Source organism: Neofelis nebulosa, chromosome 4 (assembly GCF_028018385.1).
Source record: "Neofelis nebulosa isolate mNeoNeb1 chromosome 4, mNeoNeb1.pri, whole genome shotgun sequence".
NCBI classification, from domain to species: domain Eukaryota; kingdom Metazoa; phylum Chordata; class Mammalia; order Carnivora; family Felidae; genus Neofelis; species Neofelis nebulosa.
Window position 1 is genome coordinate 155311600 of NC_080785.1, and position 22291 is coordinate 155333890.

The 22291-nt window shown below is 42.9% G+C and overlaps 1 protein-coding gene and 1 long non-coding RNA gene across 6 annotated transcripts in view; both read right to left on the bottom strand.

Annotated features, from left to right (window-relative positions):
- Window positions 1–22291, bottom strand: part of KIF15 (kinesin family member 15) — an 80282-nt gene that overhangs the window by 22435 nt on the left and 35556 nt on the right. For all 5 annotated transcript variants that reach the window (XR_009260989.1, XM_058727278.1, XM_058727277.1 and 2 more), the window contains exons 11-20: window positions 21387–21510; window positions 17505–17581; window positions 17067–17276; window positions 16026–16203; window positions 13515–13656; window positions 12250–12391; window positions 4962–5159; window positions 4032–4139; window positions 3500–3605; window positions 2377–2542 (exon numbers count right to left, since the gene is read on the bottom strand). Coding sequence is in view for 4 of the 5 variants with exons in the window: in XM_058727278.1 (XP_058583261.1) it covers window positions 2377–2542; window positions 3500–3605; window positions 4032–4139; window positions 4962–5159; window positions 12250–12391; window positions 13515–13656; window positions 16026–16203; window positions 17067–17276; window positions 17505–17581; window positions 21387–21510 (1451 nt within the window). In the remaining variant the exon portion in view is untranslated. The remainder of the gene's footprint in view (window positions 1–2376; window positions 2543–3499; window positions 3606–4031; window positions 4140–4961; window positions 5160–12249; window positions 12392–13514; window positions 13657–16025; window positions 16204–17066; window positions 17277–17504; window positions 17582–21386; window positions 21511–22291) is intronic.
- LOC131510302 (uncharacterized) lies at window positions 1003–2370 on the bottom strand. Its single transcript, XR_009260990.1, has 2 exons — window positions 1458–2370; window positions 1003–1213 (listed from the first exon to the last, which is right to left on the bottom strand). It is a non-coding gene; the product is annotated as an uncharacterized LOC131510302 (long non-coding RNA).

Consider the following 22291-nt stretch of genomic DNA (forward strand, 5'->3'; position numbering starts at 1 on the left):
CAAAACAAATAAACTTACAAAAAAAACCCCAAAAAACAAAACCAAAGTGGTATAAATCAATTGCTAAAGAGAGGCATACAGATAATAGACCAGAGGAGAGATGTGTGTATTTATGATACAAACTGTGTATAGAAAGCAGCCAAATGATTCAAGGAACACATAGCGGTATTGGGCTATTTCACGCAGGGGCCTTCTCACCACCTGTGGGGCCATGGAGTATAAGCAGCCCAAAGAGTGATACACTCGGTTTGAGCAAGAGAGTTAAACCTGAGACACTGAGAAAAATTATATCAAATTTAAAAAGCAAAGAAGTACTCGCTATTTTTAAGACAGAATTTAAGTACATAGTCAAATATAGTGGATTCTTAATATTTTAGATCTGGTTCAAATGACTTATAAACATGAGGAAATTAAAATCCAACGAGATAAGTGGAGTGACCTTTCCAAAAAACTCACACAAAGTTAATTTATGACACAGCCAAGATTAGGGTCAGTGATTCAGATGTTAAAAACAAATGCCTGGTGGGGCGCCTGGGTGGCTCAGTCGGTTAAGCGTCCGACTTTGGCTCAGGTCATGATCTCACGGTTCATGGGTTCAAGCCCCGCATCGGGCTCTGTGCTGATGGCTCAGAGCCTGCAGCCTGCTTCGGATTCTGTGTCTCCTTCTCTCTCTGTTCCTCCCCTGCTCATGCTGGCTCTCTCGCTCTCTCTCTCTCAAAAATAAATAAAGATTAAAAAAAAACCAAAAAAACCCACAAATGCCTGGTAAGAAAAAAACAACAGTGCACCAGGGATGACAAATGGCAACTCGGTGCTGGGGAAACAGGGGCAGTGGAGGCTGACAGCGCCCGCCCAACTCACGGGAAAGGAGTCATTCAGGGGGCAGGGATGGGATTTCAGGGGATGCTGAAAGATGGATTTTTACAAGAAAGCTCTCAATCTTAAGAATGCAATGCGAAACTTTTTTTTTAAATGTTTATTTTTGAGAGAGAGAGAGAGAGAGACAGACAGACAGACAGACAGATAGACAGAGGCAGGCAGAGAGAGAGGGAAACACAGAATCCGAAGCAGGCTCCAGGCTCCGAGCTGTCAGCACAGAGCCCAAGGCGGGGCCTGAATTCACAAACCATGAGATCATGACCCAAGCCCAAGTCAGATGCCCAACCAACTGAACCACCGAGGCGCCCCTATGCTAAACTTTTTAAAAACCACACTGGGGGGGCGCCTGGGTGGCGCAGTCGGTTAAGCGTCCGACTTCAGCCAGGTCACGATCTCGCGGTCCGTGAGTTCGAGCCCCGCGTCAGGCTCTGGGCTGATGGCTCGGAGCCTGGAGCCTGTTTCCGATTCTGTGTCTCCCTCTCTCTCTGCCCCTCCCCCGTTCATGCTCTGTCTCTCTCTGTCCCAAAAATAAATTAAAAAAAAAAAAAAAAAAAAAAAAAAAAAAAAAAAAACCACACTGGGAAGATCCAGCAAAAACATGTTTATGGATGAATCCGGTCTGCAGATCTCAAATTTTCTTCCTCTATTTTAATTCCTCGTGCAGAAAACACGTAAAAACTGCAGATTTAAACCTTTGCAACGTGTATCATGCTCACAGTATCACGTGCCAAATGTCCATTATTAAATTATTGCCACGGACCCATACGATGGCAACCAAAACACAAAATGATTTTATAAAAGGTTGAAACTGGCAAGGAAAAGAGTAGTAAAAACAAACCCCTTACATCTGTCATTCCTTTATTTCAAGATTACCAGCACTGACTCTTGCCAGCCTCTGACAAGTTACTGTGGACAACAGTGACAACTACTGATCTGTTCTACCTTGTACTGTCCCTTCTTCTAATAAGGGCGTACCTCTCCCTCTGGAAAAGGTGCATCACCTATGTTGGGCCTATATCACCTCGAACCCCTGGGAAGTGACTGGTCCGCAGGTAAGCAGAAGACTCCAGCAAAACCAATTCAGATTTTCCCTGGGATTGATACATGCCTTCTGGGACAGAGGATTTCATCACAGGGGTCATTACGCTAAGAGAATATGCAGCGGTCTGAGGCGATCTGTTCCCCGTCACAGAGAGGAAGGCTCTCAATAGTAGGACTGAGTAAGGGCAACATAACGAGGGAAGCAGAGCAGGAACTGAGAGAGACAGAGACAGAGAGACAGAGACAGAGAGAAATGTGCACTGACAGTATCTTTTGAGACTCGGTCTAGTTTGCCCCTGAAACCAAAATCCCCTCTAGGCCTCCCCGTTATTGTGAACCAGTGATTTACCTTTTTGTTTAACTAGTTTGAGTTGGGTTTATAGCACTTGCACGGCGAGCAGTCCTGGACTGCAGGCCCCAACCAGGCAACGGGACAGCATAACAGAACAACTCTACCTGACGCTATCCAGCTGGAGCTGTGTGTGTGCGTGTCGATCAGAGAGGCTACTCAGCTCTTTCTCCTGACTCTCTCTGAACGAACTATACTCCAGCCTCACGGAAGACAGCTCCTTGTCTGCAGAGTGAAGAACTACTCGCAGGTCATGCACCTCACTTTTCAAAACTAAAAAACAAAACAAAATACATTCTCAACAGGTTTCTTTACACACACACACACACACACACACACACACACACACACGCGCACACACACATTTTTTTTAACAAAGTAGACAAAGAGGTTGGATGGATATTTTCACACAAACAGCAAAAACAAGTTGTAGAGACCAATCTTAAGATGTTGAACAACCAAGTGGTAGGTACCTAGGAGCACAGAGATTTCTATTTTATTCCTCCTCGTTTATGATTTTTGGTATATTTCTACAAAAAAACTAAAGGGTTAACATCTGTCCCTGATCTGCAGGTCACTTGATGGTTCCACTTTCTCCTGAGGCATGTGTATGGCAACTTTTAATATAAGGGAGAAAAAAATCAACAGATTTAACATATTTTAAGTGACCTAATCGTACTTATTGAAAACCCTTTGGTGATACACCAGAACATTCCAAAATGGGTTAAACACTGCTGGTCTTCTAAGAAAACTCCAATTGGAGGTGACATCAAGTAACTCTTTAGATCAAAGAAAACATAATGGCCGCCTTTTGTTTTAGCTTTATTACAAACTGCTGCAAACACTTTGATGAAAGGAGAAATAAGCTGCAAAAAATTGGGAATCAAATGATACTCCCACCTCTATGGACACATACAAATACATAGTTATTCTTTATTTTCTCACTGTCAAAATATTATTCGTCTTATGATTTCAAGACACTTCATCTTCAAAGCAGTATTAAAAGGTTCAGCAACCAGTTCAGTCACTTGTTTATGACCAGTCCTGAAGCAAAGCACCCTTTCTGATATGAGACTATTACTTACCACTGCCTTGCAGACCCAAGTCTGGTCATCTAATTAAAAACAAACCAAAACAACCAACAACATAGGGGCAAGATTTACTCATAGAGGTCAAAAGATACTGAGTCACGGTATTCAGATTACAAAGCTCCCAGCCGTTCGAACTTACACTCATTCTTAGTTTGAGCGTCCCGAAGCTGCTTTTCAAGGACATTCAGTTGTGAGAGATGCTCTTGCTGCTGTCTGGTCCAATCAGTTCTTTCTGACGAGAAAAGCTTTGAGAAAAAGATAAACTGATTAGAAAAGGGAATACTGGCATGCTAAGATACTCTCCAAATCATTACCTTGTTTCTGTTTTTAAAATCTAGCTTCAGGTGTCTGACAGAAGAAAGTCGGCCGTTCCCACGAACTACAGTGAGGAAGACCAACAAAGAGGCAGGGCCACTGCAAGCACCTGGGCCATCTACCCTGCCTTGTTCCAAACCGAGAGCAAGGGCCCTATCTGCACTGTCCACTAAGTGAGCTAGAATTCAGCCTAGGCAGTGTGTGTCATTATCAGAGCAGTGTGTGAAGTAACACAATAAAGAATACAACCCAAATGAGCCTTGACAAAGGCTTTGCAAAGTCCTATTCTTCTTGTAACACTCTTCCTTTGAGGATCTGTTTCATACATCTTCTGAGGCCCTGCTCTTGGGTCTCACCTCCCGCGTTTGTATAGAATGATGTTCCAGTTTGTCAATGTGCTGCTGAAGCTTCAGGTTTTTATGCTCTTCCTCATCCAGCTTGACTTGAAGGGCACTCATTTGTTCCTACAACACAAAAACTTGAGTTGTCAAAAATTCTTTTCAGTGGAAATCGCAAACATTCCACTAAATAAAATAAAATAGAATAAAATTCAAAACCTTATATAGACAAAGATATCAAAGGCCAGTTTGGAGCCAGAAAACAATTTCCAAAGACTACACTAATGACTTCTCATGTTTCAGAATTACACTTGTGGTCCATCAAAGCAGATAATTTGAAACACAAAGGGGGAAAATGATTCAATGGAATCAATCATAGAGCATCTTGAGACTTCTAAGAAGCTTTCCCAAGGCTGTATGGAGTGACTTTACAAGAATGGCCTCCATGCCTTGGAAAGGGCGAACTTTTGGAATTTGAGGGTAGTCTGGCTCACTCTAAGTATTGTCAGACAGCAGAAAAACTTTCTGAAAAAATAAATCACCAGAATTCGGAGATAAACACACTTCACATGTTCTTTCAAATACATCAAAAACTGTCTGCAATTTGATCTATAAGAAGATTCTTTCAATTATTTTAATTTTCTTTGCAGATACAGTACTGTGCTATATAAACCAGTTCTGGAACTTGAAGCTGGGGACAAGACTGGTCTCTTCATATAGGAGAGAGCCAAAACCTGAGGAGACTAGAGAGTGGGACTTGCTAAATACCGCAGAGCAAACAAAAAGAACGAGCAAAAGCAGGCTGATTTCTGCTTTCACACACCCATGTTTAACAAGATACAATTTTAATACCACACAGATTTGAACACTACATATTAGAGTTAACATGATACAGGGAGTTTCTCAATGAATGTCTAGTTACTTGTTTTTTCTAAAACTAACCATTACCTGCACCATTCTGAGCTCTTCAGAAATGGCCTCAAAAGCCTGTTCGTTCATCTCAGGTGGAACTGGCTCATTCAAGATATTATCATCTAATGTGCTGGGATTCTGAGCATGCACAGGGCCAGAGCTCCCTGCTTCGGGGCTTAGTTTTGGTACTGGTCGGGACCAAAGTTGGTAAGCCTTGGTTGGTGTAGTTATAATCTGCGGCAAAAAGTGATTATGGACAACATTAGCACTCGTGAACAACACAGCCATAGCACTGAGTAATAACCATGTGAAGAGAAAGGATAAAATTGAAATTCTAATCATCAAAAGAAGAGTATCCTTGAGAGGCAGCAGAGAAATGCCCAAGTAGAAACAAATTTATCAATTCAATGCGGTCTCAAGGAAAATTCTCTTAAGATTTTTTTTCTTTTTTTTTTTTTTAATATATATATATTTTTTTAACGTTTATTTATTTTTGAGACAGAGAGAGACAGAGCATGAACGGGGGAGGGTCAGAGAGAGAGGGAGACAGAGAATCGGAAGCAGGCTCCAGGCTTTGGGCCATCATCAGCCCAGAGCCCGACGCGGGGCTCGAACTCACGGACCGTGAGATCGTGACCTGAGCTGAAGTCGGACGCTTAACCGACTGAGCCACCCAGGCACCCCAAGATTTTTAAAACTGAAACTAGATCAGCCAATTCCAAACTTCATACAAAGAGTAATTGTACAAGAAGAGACGAGTGAAAGGAGAACAAATTGGAAAGATTTCCCTGGCCTACATCAAATACACAGAAAAAGAGTGACTTATGTTGAAAGTTCAAAATTAGTGAGAAAAACAAGGACTATTAAAAGTTAAATCCCTGGGGCGCCTGGGTGGCGCAGTCAGTTAAGCGTCCGACTTCAGCCAGGTCACTATCTCGCGGTCCGTGAGTTCGAGCCCCGCGTCAGGCTCTGGGCTGATGGCTCGGAGCCTGGAGCCTGTTTCCGATTCTGTGTCTCCCTCTCTCTCTGCCCCTCCCCCCTTCATGCTCTGTCTCTCTCTGTCCCAAAAATAAAAAAATAAAAAAAGTTAAATCCCTGGTGCGCCTGGGTGGCTCAGTCTGTTGGGCATCCGACTTCGGCTCAGGTCATGATCTCAAGGTTCGTGGGTTTGGGCCCTGCGTTGGGCTCTGTGCTTCGGATTCTGTGTTTCCCTTTCTTGGCCCCTCCCCGGCTCACTCTCTGTCTCTCTGTCTCTGTCTCTGTCTCTCTCTCTTTCAAAAATGAACATTAAAAAAAAAAAAGTTAAATCCCTAAGTCACACCATTCAAAAATAAAATAGCAGATGCATTAAACATCTCAGTGTAAAAATAAAATTATACTGATGATCTTGAGACTGTCTGGGCCTTTAAAAATACATAAAAGAGGCTCTCTGCTCCTCCCCGTTGGACAGACAGCCTCATCTTCCGCTGTAGCCAGCCATGTCCCCGAGATACCATGGTGAAGGTCAGGGTAACCAGATTCAGCCAAATTAGGCACTTGGTCATCAGCGATGCTTTTAACTCCTGGCTAAGTGGATATTGTTGCCATTAATGATCCCTTCATTGACCTTAATTACATGGTCTACATGTTCTAGTACGATTCCAACCAAGGCAAACTCCATAGTACAGTCAAGGCTGAGAACTGCAAACCTGTCATCAATGGAGAGCCCATCTCCATCTTCCAGAAGCCAGATCCCACCAACATCAAATGGGACGATGCCGGTGCTGAATATATTGTGGAGTCTGCTGGGGTCTTCATCACCATAGAGACGGCTGGGGCTCATGTGAAGAGTGGGGCCAAGAGGGTCATCACCTCTGCCCCTTCTGCTGATGCCCCCATGTTTGTGATGGGCGTGAACCCTGAGAATTATGAGAACTCCCTCAAGATTGTCAGCAATGCCTCCTGTACCGCCAACAGCTTGGCCCCTCTGGCCAAGGTCATCCATGAAAACTTTGGCATCATGGAGGGACTCATGACCACAGTCCATGCCATCACTGCCACCCAGAACATCAGCCCTGCTTCTACTGGTGCTGCCAAGGCTGCAAGCAAGGCCATCCCTGAGCTGAACAGGAAGCTCACTGGCATGGCTCTCCATGTTTCCACTCCTTTTTTTTTTTTTTTTAATTTTTTTCTTTTTTTTCAACGTTTTTTATTTATTTTTGGGACAGAGAGAGACAGAGCATGAACGGGGGAGGGGCAGAGAGAGAGGGAGACACAGAATCGGAAACAGGCTCCAGGCTCCGAGCCATCAGCCCAGAGCCTGACGCGGGGCTCGAACTCACGGACCGCGAGATCGTGACCTGGCTGAAGTCGGACGCTTAACCGACTGCGCCACCCAGGCGCCCCTCCATGTTTCCACTCCTAATGTGTCAGATCCATGGATCTGACCCGCTGCCTGGAGAAAGCTGCCAAATACGATGACGTCAAGAAGGTGGTGAAGCAGACATCGGAGGGCCCCCTTAAGGGCATCCTGGGCTACAGGGAGGACCAGGTTTGTCCTCGACTTTAACGGTGACAACCACTCTTCCATCTTTGATGCTGGGGCTGGCATTGCCTCAATGACCATTCTGTTAAGCTCATTTCCTGGTATGACAATGAACTTTGCTACAGCAACCGGGTGGTAGACCTCATGGTCCACATGGCACTCAAGGAGTAAACATCTCCTGGACCCCCAGCCCTGAGGAGAGCAAGGGGAAGACAGAGGCCCTCAGCTTCTGAGGAGTCCTTTCCCCAACTCATCCCCAACACACTGAGAATCTCCTGACCTCTACACAGTTTCCATCCCAGACCCCCTGAAAAGGAGAGGGGCTTGGGGAGCCCTACCTTCTCACATACCATCAATCAAGTATACTGTACCCAGAAAAAAAAATACACAAGTCACAAATACGAAAGATGAATAAACCTGGCTATATCAAAATTGTAGAAGTTCTTTTTAACAGAATCACATACAAAGATAAAAGACAAACAACCTGACAGCGAATACACTGGCAGTAGTACGTACGACACACAAAAGAGTAACGCGTAAAAACTACAAATCAGAAGGTAAAACAACTAGTAGGAAAACAGACTTATTTTTCTTTTTCCTCCATGAAAAAGGACAGCAATCGTAGATATGAGACTTTAACAGAAGTAAAAGAAATGAGAATTAAAACCTTCACAAGAGAACATCCCTCACCCATCAGACTGTCAAACATTAAAGAGTCAGACAATGCCAGTTCCAGGGGCTGGCGCTGGGCAGTGAGGGCCCCCAGACCTCCTGGGAGACACCCAGCGGTCACTTGAATGGGAAGGACCCCACTCCTGAGACATCAGAAGACGACCACTCTGTCCACAGACTCCACCCCCAAAGAACACCTACCCTGGCAAACACCTAAACAAGCCATGGGTTGTCCAAAACATGGCAGCCTAGATGTAAAATGAGGTAGAGCTCTACATACTAGTTAATGTGGAATGACCCCAGCATAACCCAGAGTTAACAAAGGTCCACTGAAGAATAACATACGTAGGATGATTCCATTGAATTTTAAAAACAAAGCAAAACAAAAAAACAATGTATGAAATAACTTGGCGTATTTTCCCAGTCCACGCATATTCACCATAGAAAATTGCCAAGTAAAAAGATTCCTAAACTGATAACAAATGACTCCCAGGGATGGGGGATAAAGGACCGGATTAGAACGCGACTGGCAATAGTGCTGAAAAAGAACCTGAACCGAAACTTACAGATGTATGTATATGTTTCTTCTAAACAAGAAGAACGTATTCGTAAAGTACTCATATAGTTGAAAACGAACAACAACGAAAGCTCTGAAGGGCTGGGCTACTCTTGGCAAAACGTTATCACTTTAGTCCTATGTGCAGAGCTATAAATGGAGGAAGTAGGACTAGCCTGCCATGCATGGTGCTTCAAGCTCTAGAATTCTACCAAGGTAGAGGGCTACAAACACAGGATTATAAAACATTTGGCAATGTTGTACAAGTATTTTTTTTAATGTTTATTTATTTATTTGATAGAGAGAGAGAGTGGGGAATGGGGAGGGAGAGAGAGAGAGGGATGGAGAATCCCAAGTAGGTTCCATAATGTCAGTGCAGAGCCCAACTCAGGGCTTAATCCCATCAACCTGAGCCGAAATCAAGAGTCAGACACTTAACTGACTGAGCCACCCAGGCACCCCAGGAATTTTTTTTTTCTTAGTTTATTTTGAGAGAGAAAGAGAGAGCGTGTGCAAGTAGGGGAGGGGCAGAAAGAGAGAGAGAATCCCAAGCAGACTCCACACTGTCAGTGTAGAGCCCGATGTGAGGACTGAACCCACAAACTGTGAGATCATGACCTGAGCCATAACCAAGAGTCAGATGTTTAACCGAATGAGCCACCCAGGCGCCCCTCTGCAAATATTTTAAAATAATCTCCTACACAGAATTTAAAGGCCATCATTTTTAAAGACCAAAGAAAAACATTCTACCTTTATTTTTTAAAATAGCATTTTCGAGGTTAAATAAATCATGATACATCCATAGAACAGATTTATGTGCAGCTGTCAAAAAACAAAACAAAACAAAACAAAACAAAACAGAGGGAAAGTTCTTTTTAGTCATGGGACACACTCTAAGGAAAATCCAAAAAAAACCAGGTGTAGAATGATATGTATAATACGTTACCATTTGTGTAAAATAAGAAAAAAGGAATAAGCAAGTGGGACATCAAAGTAAAAGGCTTTTGCACAGCAAAGGAAACCACCAACAAAACAAAAGGGCAACCTACTGAATGGCAGAAGATACTTCCAAATGACATTCAATAAGGGTTTAAGATCTAAAATATATAAAGAACTCATAAAACTCAAAACCAAAAAAAACCCAAATAATCCAATTAAAAAAGGACAGAGGACCCAAATAGACATTTTTCCAAAGAAAACATCCAGATGGGCAGCATGCACATGAAAAAATGCTCAACATCACTCATCATCAGGGAAATACAGATCAAAACCACCATGAGCAATCAACACCTCACACCTGTCAGAATGGCTAGTATTAAAAGGACAAGAGAAAGGAAGTCCTCCTGCACTGTTGGTGGGAATGTAAATCGTGCAGCCACTGTGAAAAACAGTATGGAGGTTTCTCAAAAAGTTAAAATAGAACTACAATAGGTCCAGCAAAATTCTACTGCTGGGTATTTACCTAAAGAAAATGGAAACACTAATTTGAAAAAAATATATGCACCCCTACGTTTTTTTGCAGCATTATTTCCAATAGCCAAGACATACAAGCAACCCAAGTGTCCATCAATAGATAAATGGATAAAGATCTCTCTCTCTCTCTCTCTCTCTCTCTCTCACACACACACACACACACACACACACACACACACACACACACGAATATTACTCAGCCATAAAAGACTGAGATCTTGCCATTGGTGACAACATGGATGGACATAGAGGGTATCATGCTAAGTGAAATAAGTCAGGAAAAGACAAATACTATATGATTTCACTTAAATATGGAATCCAAAACAACAAAACAAGGGGTGCCTGCGTGGCTCAGTCAGTAGACTGTGAGACTCTTGATCTCGGGGTTGTGGGTTCAAGTCTCACAGTGGGTGTGGAGATTACCCAAAAATAAACATTAAAAAAATTTTTTTATAAATCTTTTTTTAATGTTTATTTATTTTTGAGAGACACAAACACACAGCGCGAGTTGGGGAGGGATAGAGAGAGAGGGAGACACAGAATCCAAAGCAGACTCCAGGCTCTGAACTGTCAGCACAGAGATGTTTCGAACTCATGAGACATGAGATCATGACCTGAGCCGAAGTCAGATGCTTAACTGACTGGGCCACCCAGGGGCCCCTATTAAAAATTAATTAAGTAATTAAATACAAAACAAAACAAACCAGAAATAGACTCATGGTGGTTGCCAGAGGAGAAGGGGTTGGGGAAGATAGGTGAGATGGCCTAAGGGGATTAAGAGTTACAAACTCCCAGTTATAAAATAAATAAGCCAAAGGGATGTAATGTACTGCATAGGGATTACAGTCAATCATATTGTAATAACTCTGTATGGTGACAGATGGGGACTATACTTACTGGGTAAGCACTGCACAATGTATAGAATGGTCACATCACTATGTTGTACATCTGAAGCTACAACAATAATATTGTATGTAAACTAGAATTCAATTAAAATTGAAAAAAAGACAAAAATTAAAAATTAAAGTATGGAAACCAAAACCAAGACTCAGGAAGGACAGCAGGGAGAGACTTGTCACCATATATTCTTTGTACCTTTAACAATTCCAGCCATGTGAATTGCCTATTCAAATGAATGAATAAAATTTCTTTTAAAAGAAGTCTCCTATTAAGTGACACCAAAAATATCCCTCGTAAAATAACCAGTAGGGATAAACATCTATTTTTAAGATGTATAAGAAACATTTTTTTAGCCTTCAGAGAATTTGGTCCAAAAGCTCAATCAGTGGCATCAGCATCATCACCTCTTTAATCTTTTGCTTCTCCTCCTCTCCGCATTCTTAGATGTTCATTTTTTTTTTCTTTTATGAAGGCTATGGTTGTTTAGGGAAAGAAGCCCTCCTATTATCATTAGTGTTACCTGGATCCTTTAGGGGTCTTTGTCTTTAAAATGTCTATTCTTCTACAACAGCTGTGGGTACACAGTACGTTATAGCAACAGCTGCCGAGATCCACCAGGCGCCAGGCACTCTACTATCCCATGTGATGTTCTAAAAAACCTACAGTCAAATTAGTCTCACCCTTAATTTGGAGATCATAAATATGAGGCTTGGACATTAGGAAACCCTGGGGCGCCTGGGTGGCTCAGTTGGTTGAGCATCTGACGTCGGCTCAGTTCATGATCTCATGTCTCATGAGTTCGAGACATCTCTGTGCTGATAGCTCAGAGCCTGCTTCGGATTCTGTGTCTCCCTCTCTCTCTGCCCTCCGCCAACTTGTGCTCTGTCTCTCTCTGTCTCTCAAAATACAAATAAACATTAAAAGAAATATTTTTTAAAAGAAGTTAGGAAATCCTGCCTAAGTTTAGTGACAGATGAAAATTTGAACCCAGGTCTGATTTCAAATGCCACATGCTTTCCCACCCCACCCCACCCCACCCCTGGAGCCAGACATCAGAGACTAGGACCAGAGTCACCCCGGAGTTAACTGTCTGCAAGAGATTCTATTATATCTAGCAACCATCAGTGCAGACTCTCTCCCCTGTTAACAAAATGAGATCAAACTGACTTAGGTTCGAAGAAGTGCTTCAGATCGCCTACCTTAAGCGTTTCGGCATGAATTTTATTCAGCTGAGAAACTTCTTGTCGCCTGCAGGCTTTTGTTGCTTCCAAAAGGTTTTCAAGATTAAGGTTTGCTTTTTGCAAAGACTGAAGCTCTGACTCCAATTCTAGCTGCTTTTTCCTAAGAGATATTTAAAAGTCAAGTATTTTAGGTAATAAGTAATGTCATACATTTGTAAAACACTTTACACTTAAAAAAAATTTTTTTTTTATCTTTATTTTTGAGAGAGAGACAGACAGACAGAGGGAAAGAAAGAGTGCGAGTGGGGGAGGAACAGAGAGGGAGACACAGAATCCGAAGCAGGCTCCAGGCTCTGAGCTGCCAGCACAGAGCCCGACACGGGGCCCGAACTCACGTTCGTGAGACCATGACCTGAGCCGAAGTCGGACGCTCAATCGACTGAGCCACCCAGGCGCTCGAACACTTTACACTTTATACTCTCACATAACTTGATAGTTTTCTAACTCAGAGATATTCTCCAATTATTACCTTCATTTTCCAGTTGGGGAAAATACAGCATATGAGAATTAACTACAGTGTAAAGTATTTAACTAGTAAATGGTAGAGTTCCAATTCAAAAGCCCAAGTAGTCCAGGACGATAGCACACATGATATATTATTTTTAAAATAAACGCTTCTTTTTTTTAGGACAGGATTAATCTTAGTTATAATATGAATGTGGTTCATCTTCGTTTTCTTTTACACAAAGAGCATAAAGAATATTAACAAACCTATAATTTCTAAAACTCCTGACTTCATTCATAAAAACACTGATTTAAATTTGGTAACCAGATACAGGTGTATCAGTGAAAACATCCGTATCATTTAGTTCATTAAATATATTAAGAGAGCTTTATCTGGGGCGCCTGGGTGGCGCAGTCGGTTAAGCGTCTGGCTTCAGCCAGGTCACGATCTCGCGGTCCGTGAGTTCGAGCCCCGCGTCAGGCTCTGGGCTGACGGCTCGGAGCCTGGAGCCTGTTTCCGATTCTGTGTCTCCCTCTCTCTCTGCCCCTCCCCCGTTCATGCTCTGTCTCTCTCTGTCCCAAAAAATAAATTAAAAACGTTGAAAATAAAAAAAATTTAAAAAAAAATAAAAGAGCTTTTTCTTCACGCCACAGGTTAGTTGCTAAATGCGAATTCATATTTAAAGTAAAATGCTCAAATTATCAATATTAAACACGAAAACAACTCAACACTAAAAGATACTGAAATAGGTACGCACGAATGGGTATTTACACCTTACCTCGTTAGTTCTTTGAATTCTTCGTATTCTTGCTTTGAATTATTCAGCTCTGCCTGAATTTGCAGGAGTTGTGTTTTCAACTTCTCAGTGTTCACCAAAGAACATGGCTCCTTTGGTGCTTTAGGAGAAAATCCCGGTTGACCTGGTAATAAGGAAACAACTCGGTCTTTGAAAGACAAGAATAACAGAGTACATTTTTTTTAAGTTCTCGGCCAGGTATTAATTTTGAAGCAAAGAAGGAAAAATGAGAGATGGGTTGGAAGGTGGACCCTAAAAAACAAGAGCCTGTATATAGCTCAGCAACAGACAAAGACACCACACAGGGTGTCAGAGAGTACTGATTTTTGAGAGGTTGAGAAGCCACAGGATGTAGGGGTGTATTTAAGGCAACACGTTTTCCATCAGGGGAAAGAGCAAGCCATGAAGTACAACACACACACGGCTGGATGGTGAACCATCAACAGGCGAGTACTGCAGAAACTCATGCCAAAGGCTAATATCACCAGTCAATAAATTATTCAGAAAAGGAACCAAATAGCAAAGGCAGCAAGTTGAAAGAGCTTGGTACCATCTAACAGGTGGAAAATATTTTCAGGGATTGTTTAGAAGACTAATTATGTTGAAGAGAGTTCCAATGAGTTCCACCGAGGGAAAACTTCATGTAAAAGTTATTTAGAGAATGATTCTTGTTTGGAAGATGGTGGGATCCAGAAATGACCATTAGTATCTTTCAAAGGTATGTAAGTCAAGGAATTATTTGAGGTCAAAATGGCGAAAAAACTAGAGAGCACTGTAGGGAAAAATAGCTGAAATAAAGAGCAAAAACCGTGACCTTAACTTCACATCTAAAATCAGTCTCTCTACAAACCAAATACTGTGAATTTTATTCTTTTATTGAGTCATAACAGAATGGAAGAAGGCTTGCAAGATGAAAATTTAAAAAGGGCACACGGGGGGCGCCTGGGTGGCGCAGTCGGTTAAGCGTCCGACTTCAGCCAGGTCACGATCTCGCGGTCCGTGAGTTCGAGCCCCGCGTCAGGCTCTGGGCTGATGGCTCGGAGCCTGGAGCCTGTTTCCGATTCTGTGTCTCCCTCTCTCTCTGCCCCTCCCCCGTTCATGCTCTGTCTCTCTCTGTCCCAAAAATAAATAAAAAACGTTGAAAAAAAAAAAAATTAAAAAAAAAAATAAAAAGGGCACACGGGTGCCTGGGTGGCTCAGTGCTGACAGCTGAGAGCCTGCAGCCTGCTTCAGATTCTGTCTCTCCCTCTCTCTTGGCCCCTCCCCCACTCACGTTCTGTCTCTCTCAAAAATAAAAAATAAACATTAAAAAAAAATTTGGGGGGGATGCGCCTGGATGGCTCAGTCGGTTGAGCGTCCGACTTCGGCTCAGGTCATGATCCCACCATCTGTGAGTTTGAGCCCCATGTCGGGCTCTGTGCTGACAGCTCAGAGCCTGGAGTCTGCTTTGGATTCAGTGTCTCCCTCTCTCTCTGCCCCTTCCCAGCTCATTCTCTGTCTCTCTCTGTCTCAAAAATAAATAAACGTTAAAAAAAAAAAAATTTTTTTTTTGGAATAAATGAACAGGCTTCGTCATGAGTGCTGATAACATTAGGGTTTTCTTAATTGCAACCTGGAATGACACAAAGGCTGCCACCGAATATGAGAAGAACCCACAAAAATATTCACTCTAAGAATGGGGCAAATGCACTGGGGTACCTGGGTGGCTCAGTTGGTTAAGCGACTGACTCCTGATTTCAACTCAGGTCATGATCTCACAGTTTGTAAGTTTGAGATATGCATCGAGTTGTGTGCCAGCAACACGGAGACTGCTTGGGATTCTCCATCTTCCCCTCTCTCTGCCCCTCCCGTTTGCGGGCCCTCTCTCTCCAAATAAATAAAACTTAAAAAAAAAAAAAAAAAAAAGTGGGGCAAACACAGACTTTGTTGCCAAATCCCAACTAACTGAGCCACTTTTCACAGAATACAAGTAGACGGGAACCACCTGGGACTAACAGTGTATGCTGGTCAACATAACTGGCACCCATGTCTTCAGGCTGCAAGCGCCCTGCTGGGATCAGGACCCTGACTTTCCACTGCCTCTCGCGATGCACAGACCTTAGCTGGACAGGTAAACGTCTCTACTCAACATTCATCCGTGTTGATTAGTTAAGCACTTTTAATTTCAAATACTTCTAACAGGTAAGTTTCATTTAATAAAAATTGTAAGTAATAATCTGAATCTTTTATCAACAAAACAGAAATAAAAACTGTCTTTATCAACGCAACAGAAATATGTTTCATTGACATGTCAGTTAGCCTACATAACTCACTACGTGTGATTTGTGAAAAAAAGCTTTAGGAAATGCCTTTTGATAACATAAAAGCGTAAGTATGTATATGTATACCAGGTCTAGAGGCTAAAATGAAGACCCCGCCTGTGAGGTAATATAAATGCCCTTTCAAACAGCCTCCCAGCCCCTACAAGGCATGCAGACAACCATCATTTCTTACCCTTGTCCTTTTTCTCTGTGCCAGACAGTTCGGAGAAAGCTTTTTCTAGTACTGCAATGGTCTGGGCATCCATTTCTTGGGCTCTTTTCACAGGCTCTAACAATCTCAATCTTCTGTTCTCCTCCCTGAGGGAATGGTTTTCCATAGCATACTTTGCAACCCTGGGGTGGTGCTCTATCTGTGACACAGAAGAATGACAGACTTACGTATGGACAGACATTTCTCCTTAATGGCCAGTCTTGCCGCAAAGCCATCAGGAAACGTTAGGAATGCTGCATGCACTGGGGGCGGTGGCCCGTGGCAAGGACTGTGGACAGCAACCGGCGTGTGTGATCACACTAAATATGTGCATCGCCTCCAGCGCCATTTTTCCACGCCTGGGTCGTGCTTTGAGATTTTCCTGCAGGCACGGGCTCGTAAGGAGAGAAGTACAAAGGGTGCACACTGTGGCCGACTCTTCATGCAGTGGGGACTGGTGACATGAACACAGTGTAAAGAATAAGGAAAACTGTCTCTTGACCAGAATTCAATGCCCTCCAAGACACACTACAGGAAAAGAGCAGCAGTAAAGCATGTAAGGTAAGTTGCCTTTTGTGTTAAAAAGGAACAAGAGTAAAAATATCCACGTTAGTTTGAGTATGCGTTAAAAAAAGCCTCGGAAAGATACAAAAGCCAGAAACAGATTTTCTTCGTTTTTTTAATGTTGTGCCTGTAGTAACCACCCATCCTCTCCAGGGAAAGGAAAACCGGCAACAAGAAGTCGGAAGGAACCCACTGTAAGGATAATCTGCCCATTGAGACGACGAGCACAGCTGCCCGCCTTGCCTGGGAGGAAGCCCTAACAGCAACTTTTCGAAGCTCCTCCCCTCCCCCTTCGGCCGGCCATCTTGGAAAATGGAGGCAGGGGAGGTGCAACCACACCTCAGCTGAATTCATTCAAAACACTTTCCACTGTATTAACTTAAGCGAATTTGGCAACAGACTTATATTTGCCTCAAACCTTCTTTCTTTTTAGAAATACTACAAATGTCATGCACTCACTTGTTCCCGCAGGGTTTGGATCTCATCCCTTAATTCCGACAACAAGCGATCCTGCTCTGCAGGCAGAAAACTTCCCCGGGATTCCTTGTGGAGCTTCTCCAGGCGCATTATTTGATCCTCTCGGAATTTCACAATCATTTTATTAGACTGAATAAATTTTTCTTTTTTGAGGGTGAGGTCTTCTAATTGGGTAACTTTTTCTACCAGAGACTTAAGAAATTCATAATTTGGTTAAACATGAAAAGTAAATCAGCCTCCCTAAATTTCCACAAACCAAGCAACAAACACTAACTTGACAATCTCAAAGGCAAAATTAGATTTTCCATAGCTTTCCTTTGTTTTATTTAATTGTGCCACTTTTTATTTCACTCAGAAAGGTACCACGTAGTGAAAGTCTAAAAAATCTGGAATCCGCTTTATACCGACTCGGTTTCCTACCTTCTTTTCCTGTTCGGATTTCTTAAAGAACAACATCGCCTCTTGGAAATACTTCATGTAATTAGTCTCATCTTTCTCTGTAATTGATCCAGTAAGAAAGAAAAGGAAACAGGAAAGAAATGTTTATCTCTCAACTTTTAGGACCAAGAATTGAGCTAAAATAGCCTCTGACTGACTGCTCTCAGTGAATCTAAACGAATCAGACTGTCATCACCAGATCACAGATTTCATATTAACCCAATCTAATTAGCGACTCTTTGAAGAAAAATAAGTTTCTCTTATCCTGTTTAGTAATCATCATACACATTAACATATGACAGAATCTTGAAAGTGGATCTAAATGAAATTTATTAATATCTCTTTTTAGCACTTGTAAGGGAAGAATTGTTCAAAATTATTTCTACTCCCCCTTCCCCACCACATCCCACAGAACTCCGTACACATGGTATCTGTATCTGGTTACAAAGTACAGGCATTCTTTGTTTTACTGTGCTTTGTTGATGCTGCGTGTTTTACACACTGAAGGTCTGCACAAGCCTGCACAAGCCTGCTGGCACCATTTTTCTGCCAGCAGTTGCTCACATCGTGTCTCTGTTCACATTCTGTTAATTCTTGCAATATTCCAAAAATTTTCATTATTATTACTGTATTTGTTATGGTGATCTGTGATCAGTGATCTTTGAGGTAACTACTGTCATTATTTTGGGCACCACAAACCATGCCCATATAAGATGGCGAACTCAATCAATAAATGTGTTTTCTGACTGCTTGACTATCTGGCTCCTTCTGTCTCTTCCCATCTCCTCAGGCCTCCCTGTTCGCAGAGACACAACAATATGGAAATCAGGCCCATTTAGTAACCCTACAATAGCTTCTAAGTGTTCAAGTAAAAAAAAAAAAAAAAAAAAAAAAAAAGTCGCATGTGTCACTTTAAATCAAAAGCTAGAAATGATTACACTTATTTAGGAAGGTGTGCCGGAAACCAAGACGGGCTGGCAGCTAGGCCTCTTGTACCAGTCAGCCAAGTTGTGAATGCGAAGGAAAAGTTCTTGAAGGAAATGAAAAGTGCTCCTCCAGTGAATATATGAATGATAAGAAAGCAAAACCGCGTTATTGCTGATGTGCAGAAACTTTTAATGGTCTAGATAGAAGATCAAACCAGCCATAACATTCCCTTGAGCCAAAGCCTAGTCCAGAGCAAGGCCCTAACTCTCTTCCATTCCGTCAAGGCCGAGAGAGGATAGGAAGCTACAGAAGAAAAGTTTGAAGGTAGCAGAGGTTGGGTCATGAGGTTTAAGGAAAGAAGCCATCTCCCTAACATAAAAGTAGAAGGAGCAAGTGTTGTAGAAGCTGCAGCAAGTGGTCCAGAAGATAATGAAGGTGGTTATACCAATAACAGGTTTTCAATGGGGATGAAACCACATTGAAGAAGATGCCATCTAGGACTTTCATAGCTAGAGAGGAGAAGTCAATGCCTGGTTTAAAGCTTCAAGAGACAGGCTGACTCTCTTGTTAGGGGCCATGCAGCTGGTGACTACAAGCTGAAGCCAGTACTCATTTATCCTTCTGAAAAATCCTAGGGCCCTTAAGAATTAGGATAAATAGGGGCACCTGGGTGCCTCAGTTAAGTGTCCAACTGTGGCTCAGGTATGATCTCTCAGTTCATGGGTTCGAGCCCTGCATCAAGCTCTGTGCTAACAGTGCAAGCCTGCTTGGGATTCTCTCTCTCTGCCCATCTTACACACTCTCTCTCTAAGATAAATAAATAAACTTAAAAAGAAAAAAAAATTAGGCTAAAAAAAAATCAAATTCTACTCAACAACAAAAAAGAATTATGCTAAATCTACTGGGCCTGTGCTCTGTAAACAAAACAGCAAAGCCTGGATGACAGCACATCTGTTTGACATGGCCTACTGAATATTTTAAGGCCACTGTTGAGCCATAGTGCTCAGAAAAAGATTCCTTTCAGGATGGCTAAGTCAGTTGAGCATCTAGCTCTTGATTTCGGCTCAGGTCATGATCCCAGAGTCCTGGGATGGAGCCCTATGTTGGGCTCTGTGCTAAGCATGGAGGGAAGGGGAGGGAGAAAAAGATTCATTTCAAAATATTACTACTCATTGTCGATGCACCTAGTCACCCAAGAGCTCTGATGGAAGATGTATAATGAGATGAAATGCTGTTTTCATGCTAACGCAACATCCATTCTGCAGTCCATAGATCAACGAGTCATTCTGACTTTTAAGTCTTACTATTTAAGAAATACATTTCTAAGGATATAGCTGTTACTGATACTGATTCCTCTAATGTATCTGGGCAAAGTCAACTGAAAATCTTCTGGAGTGGAAAGGATTCTCCATCCTAGATGCCGTTAAGAACAATTCTGACTGGGGGCGCCTGGGTGGCTCAGTCGGTTAAGCGGCCGACTTCAGCTCAGGTCACGATCTCGCGGTCCATGAGTTCGAGCCCCGCGTCGGGCTCTGGGCTGATGGCTCGGAGCCTGGAGCCTGCTTCCGATTCTGTGTCTCCCTCTCTCTCTGCCCCTCCCCCGCTCATGCTCTGTCTCTGTCTCAAAAATAAATAAAAAACGTTAAAAAAAAATTAAAAAAAAAAAAAAAAAGAACAATCCTGACTGATGAGAAGAGGTAAAAATACCAACATGATCAGAAGTTTGGAAGAAGTGGATTCCAGCCCTCATGGATGTCTTTGAGGGTTCAAGACTTCACTGGAGGCAGTAACTGCAGGTGTGGTGGGAACAGCAAGAGAACTAGAACCATAAGTGGAGCCTGAAGATGGGACCACAGTGCTGCAATGTCATGATAAGATGTGAATGGAAGAGGAGTTGCTTCTCTTTTTTTTTTTTTTAAGTTTATTTATTTATTTATTTAGTTAGTTAGTTAGTTAGTTAGAGACAGCGTGAGTGGGGTATGGGCAGAGAAAGAGGGAGGGAGAGAGAATCCAAAGCAGGCCCTGCACTGCCAGCGCAGAGCCCGGATGTGGGGCTCGGACCCGTGCAGCCGCTAGATTGTGACCAGAGCTGAAGCGAAGAGTCAGACGCTTAACCGACTGAGCCACCCCGTCCCCCCAAAGAGGAGTTGCTTCTAATGGACGAGCAAAGAACGTAGTTTCTTCAGCAGGAACCTACTCCTGGTGAAGATGCTGTGGAGATCGTTGAAATGACAACAAAAGATTTGGAGTATCACATAAACTTCGTTGATAAAAAGAGCAGCAGGGTTTGAGAGGACTGACTCTGATTTTGAAAGGAGTTCTACTGTGGGTAGAACATGCCATCAAACGGCATGGCACGCTGCAGAGAAATCATTCATGAATGGAAGAGCCAATAGATACAACAAACTTCACTACTGTCTTCTTTTTAAGTAAATGCCACAGCCACCCCGACCTTCAGCCACCACCATCCTGATCAGTCAACAGCTGTCAACATGGAGGCAAGACCCTCCACCGGCACAAAAAAAAAAAAAAAAAAAGGCTCTCCACCATCACAATTCGCTGAAAGCTCAGATGATGGTTAGCATTTTTTAGCAATAAAGCATTTTTTAATCAAGTATGTACATTGTGTTTTTAGACGGAACACTACTGCATACTTAATAGACTACAGTGTAGCGTAAACAGAACCTTTCCCACCACTGGGAAACCAAAAAATTTATTTGACAAGCATTGTTGCAGTATTTGCTAATTTATCCCAATGGTCTGGGACCAAACCTGCAGTATCTCCGAGACATGCCGGTCTCGTGTTCCTATGTAAGTCAAATAGACTTGTTCAAAAGTTTGGATAGCTTTATTGTATTGTGCCTGTCGTCACAGGGTTCTCCCACTAATATCCGCACACGGTCTTCCCCGGGATAAAGGACACTGTGTTCATCTTACCTTTGGTCAGAAAGCTCTCTGGTAGTAACTGCCCTGAAGTAAGCTGGGCCAGCTGTTCTTTGAGCCTCTTCACTTCAGCTTGGAGCTGGCTCACATTTCCTTGGGTGTCTTCATTTACTACTGCCTGTCCAAGAATTTTTTTAAAAAGTGTTAAAGGAATACTTTTGCATCATCCAGTCTTGTGTTCATGTTTGTTTGTAGGATCTGGAGTGACAAACACCAAACAAAACTGTGCTTCGACAGTCACAAGGCCACTAGGATCACAGGGTGCTGGAGTGGGGAGGAGGCTTCCTCTCCCTGTGCCTTGTACCTTCGGGCTGGGGCTCTCCCCCTCACCACCTCTCTCATATGCTCCCCCTTAGGTATACTACCCTGTTGGGCTGGGTCACCCCGGGATCTGGGTATGTTTACCTAACACTGCCTGCTTCCTGGGACAATCCCACCCCCATGGAAAGTAGCAAACTCCTCTTCCCCTCGGGAAAGACTATCCCCTCCCCTCTGTCCTGGCGCACAGTAAGGATGTGATGAACTGCAGAGGTGGCCTGAGCTCCATCAGCCTGGCAGAAACCACTGTCTCCAAAGGAACCCACCCTATATTTCCTAAAGCCCTCCTGGAGGGAGGAGTTGGTCGGACAGCTCCATTTCTGTTTTACTACCACACTAGATGTTATTTTAAAGAAATGTCTCTTGAGAAATTAAAGAAATTACTTCTTTGAGACAACTTCTAAGAGGTTCAAAAGGCCCATAAAACCCACAGGGTGATAGTAAGAGCCAACAGTTGGCTACCAACCAGATCAAAGGGACCCAGTTGTGAAGCACCCAATATCCTAGCGAGGGAAAAAAACCTGACAGTCCCAAGGTCCCCGTGTTCTTGTCTCAAGCCAGGTTTGCCCACTGGGAAAGAT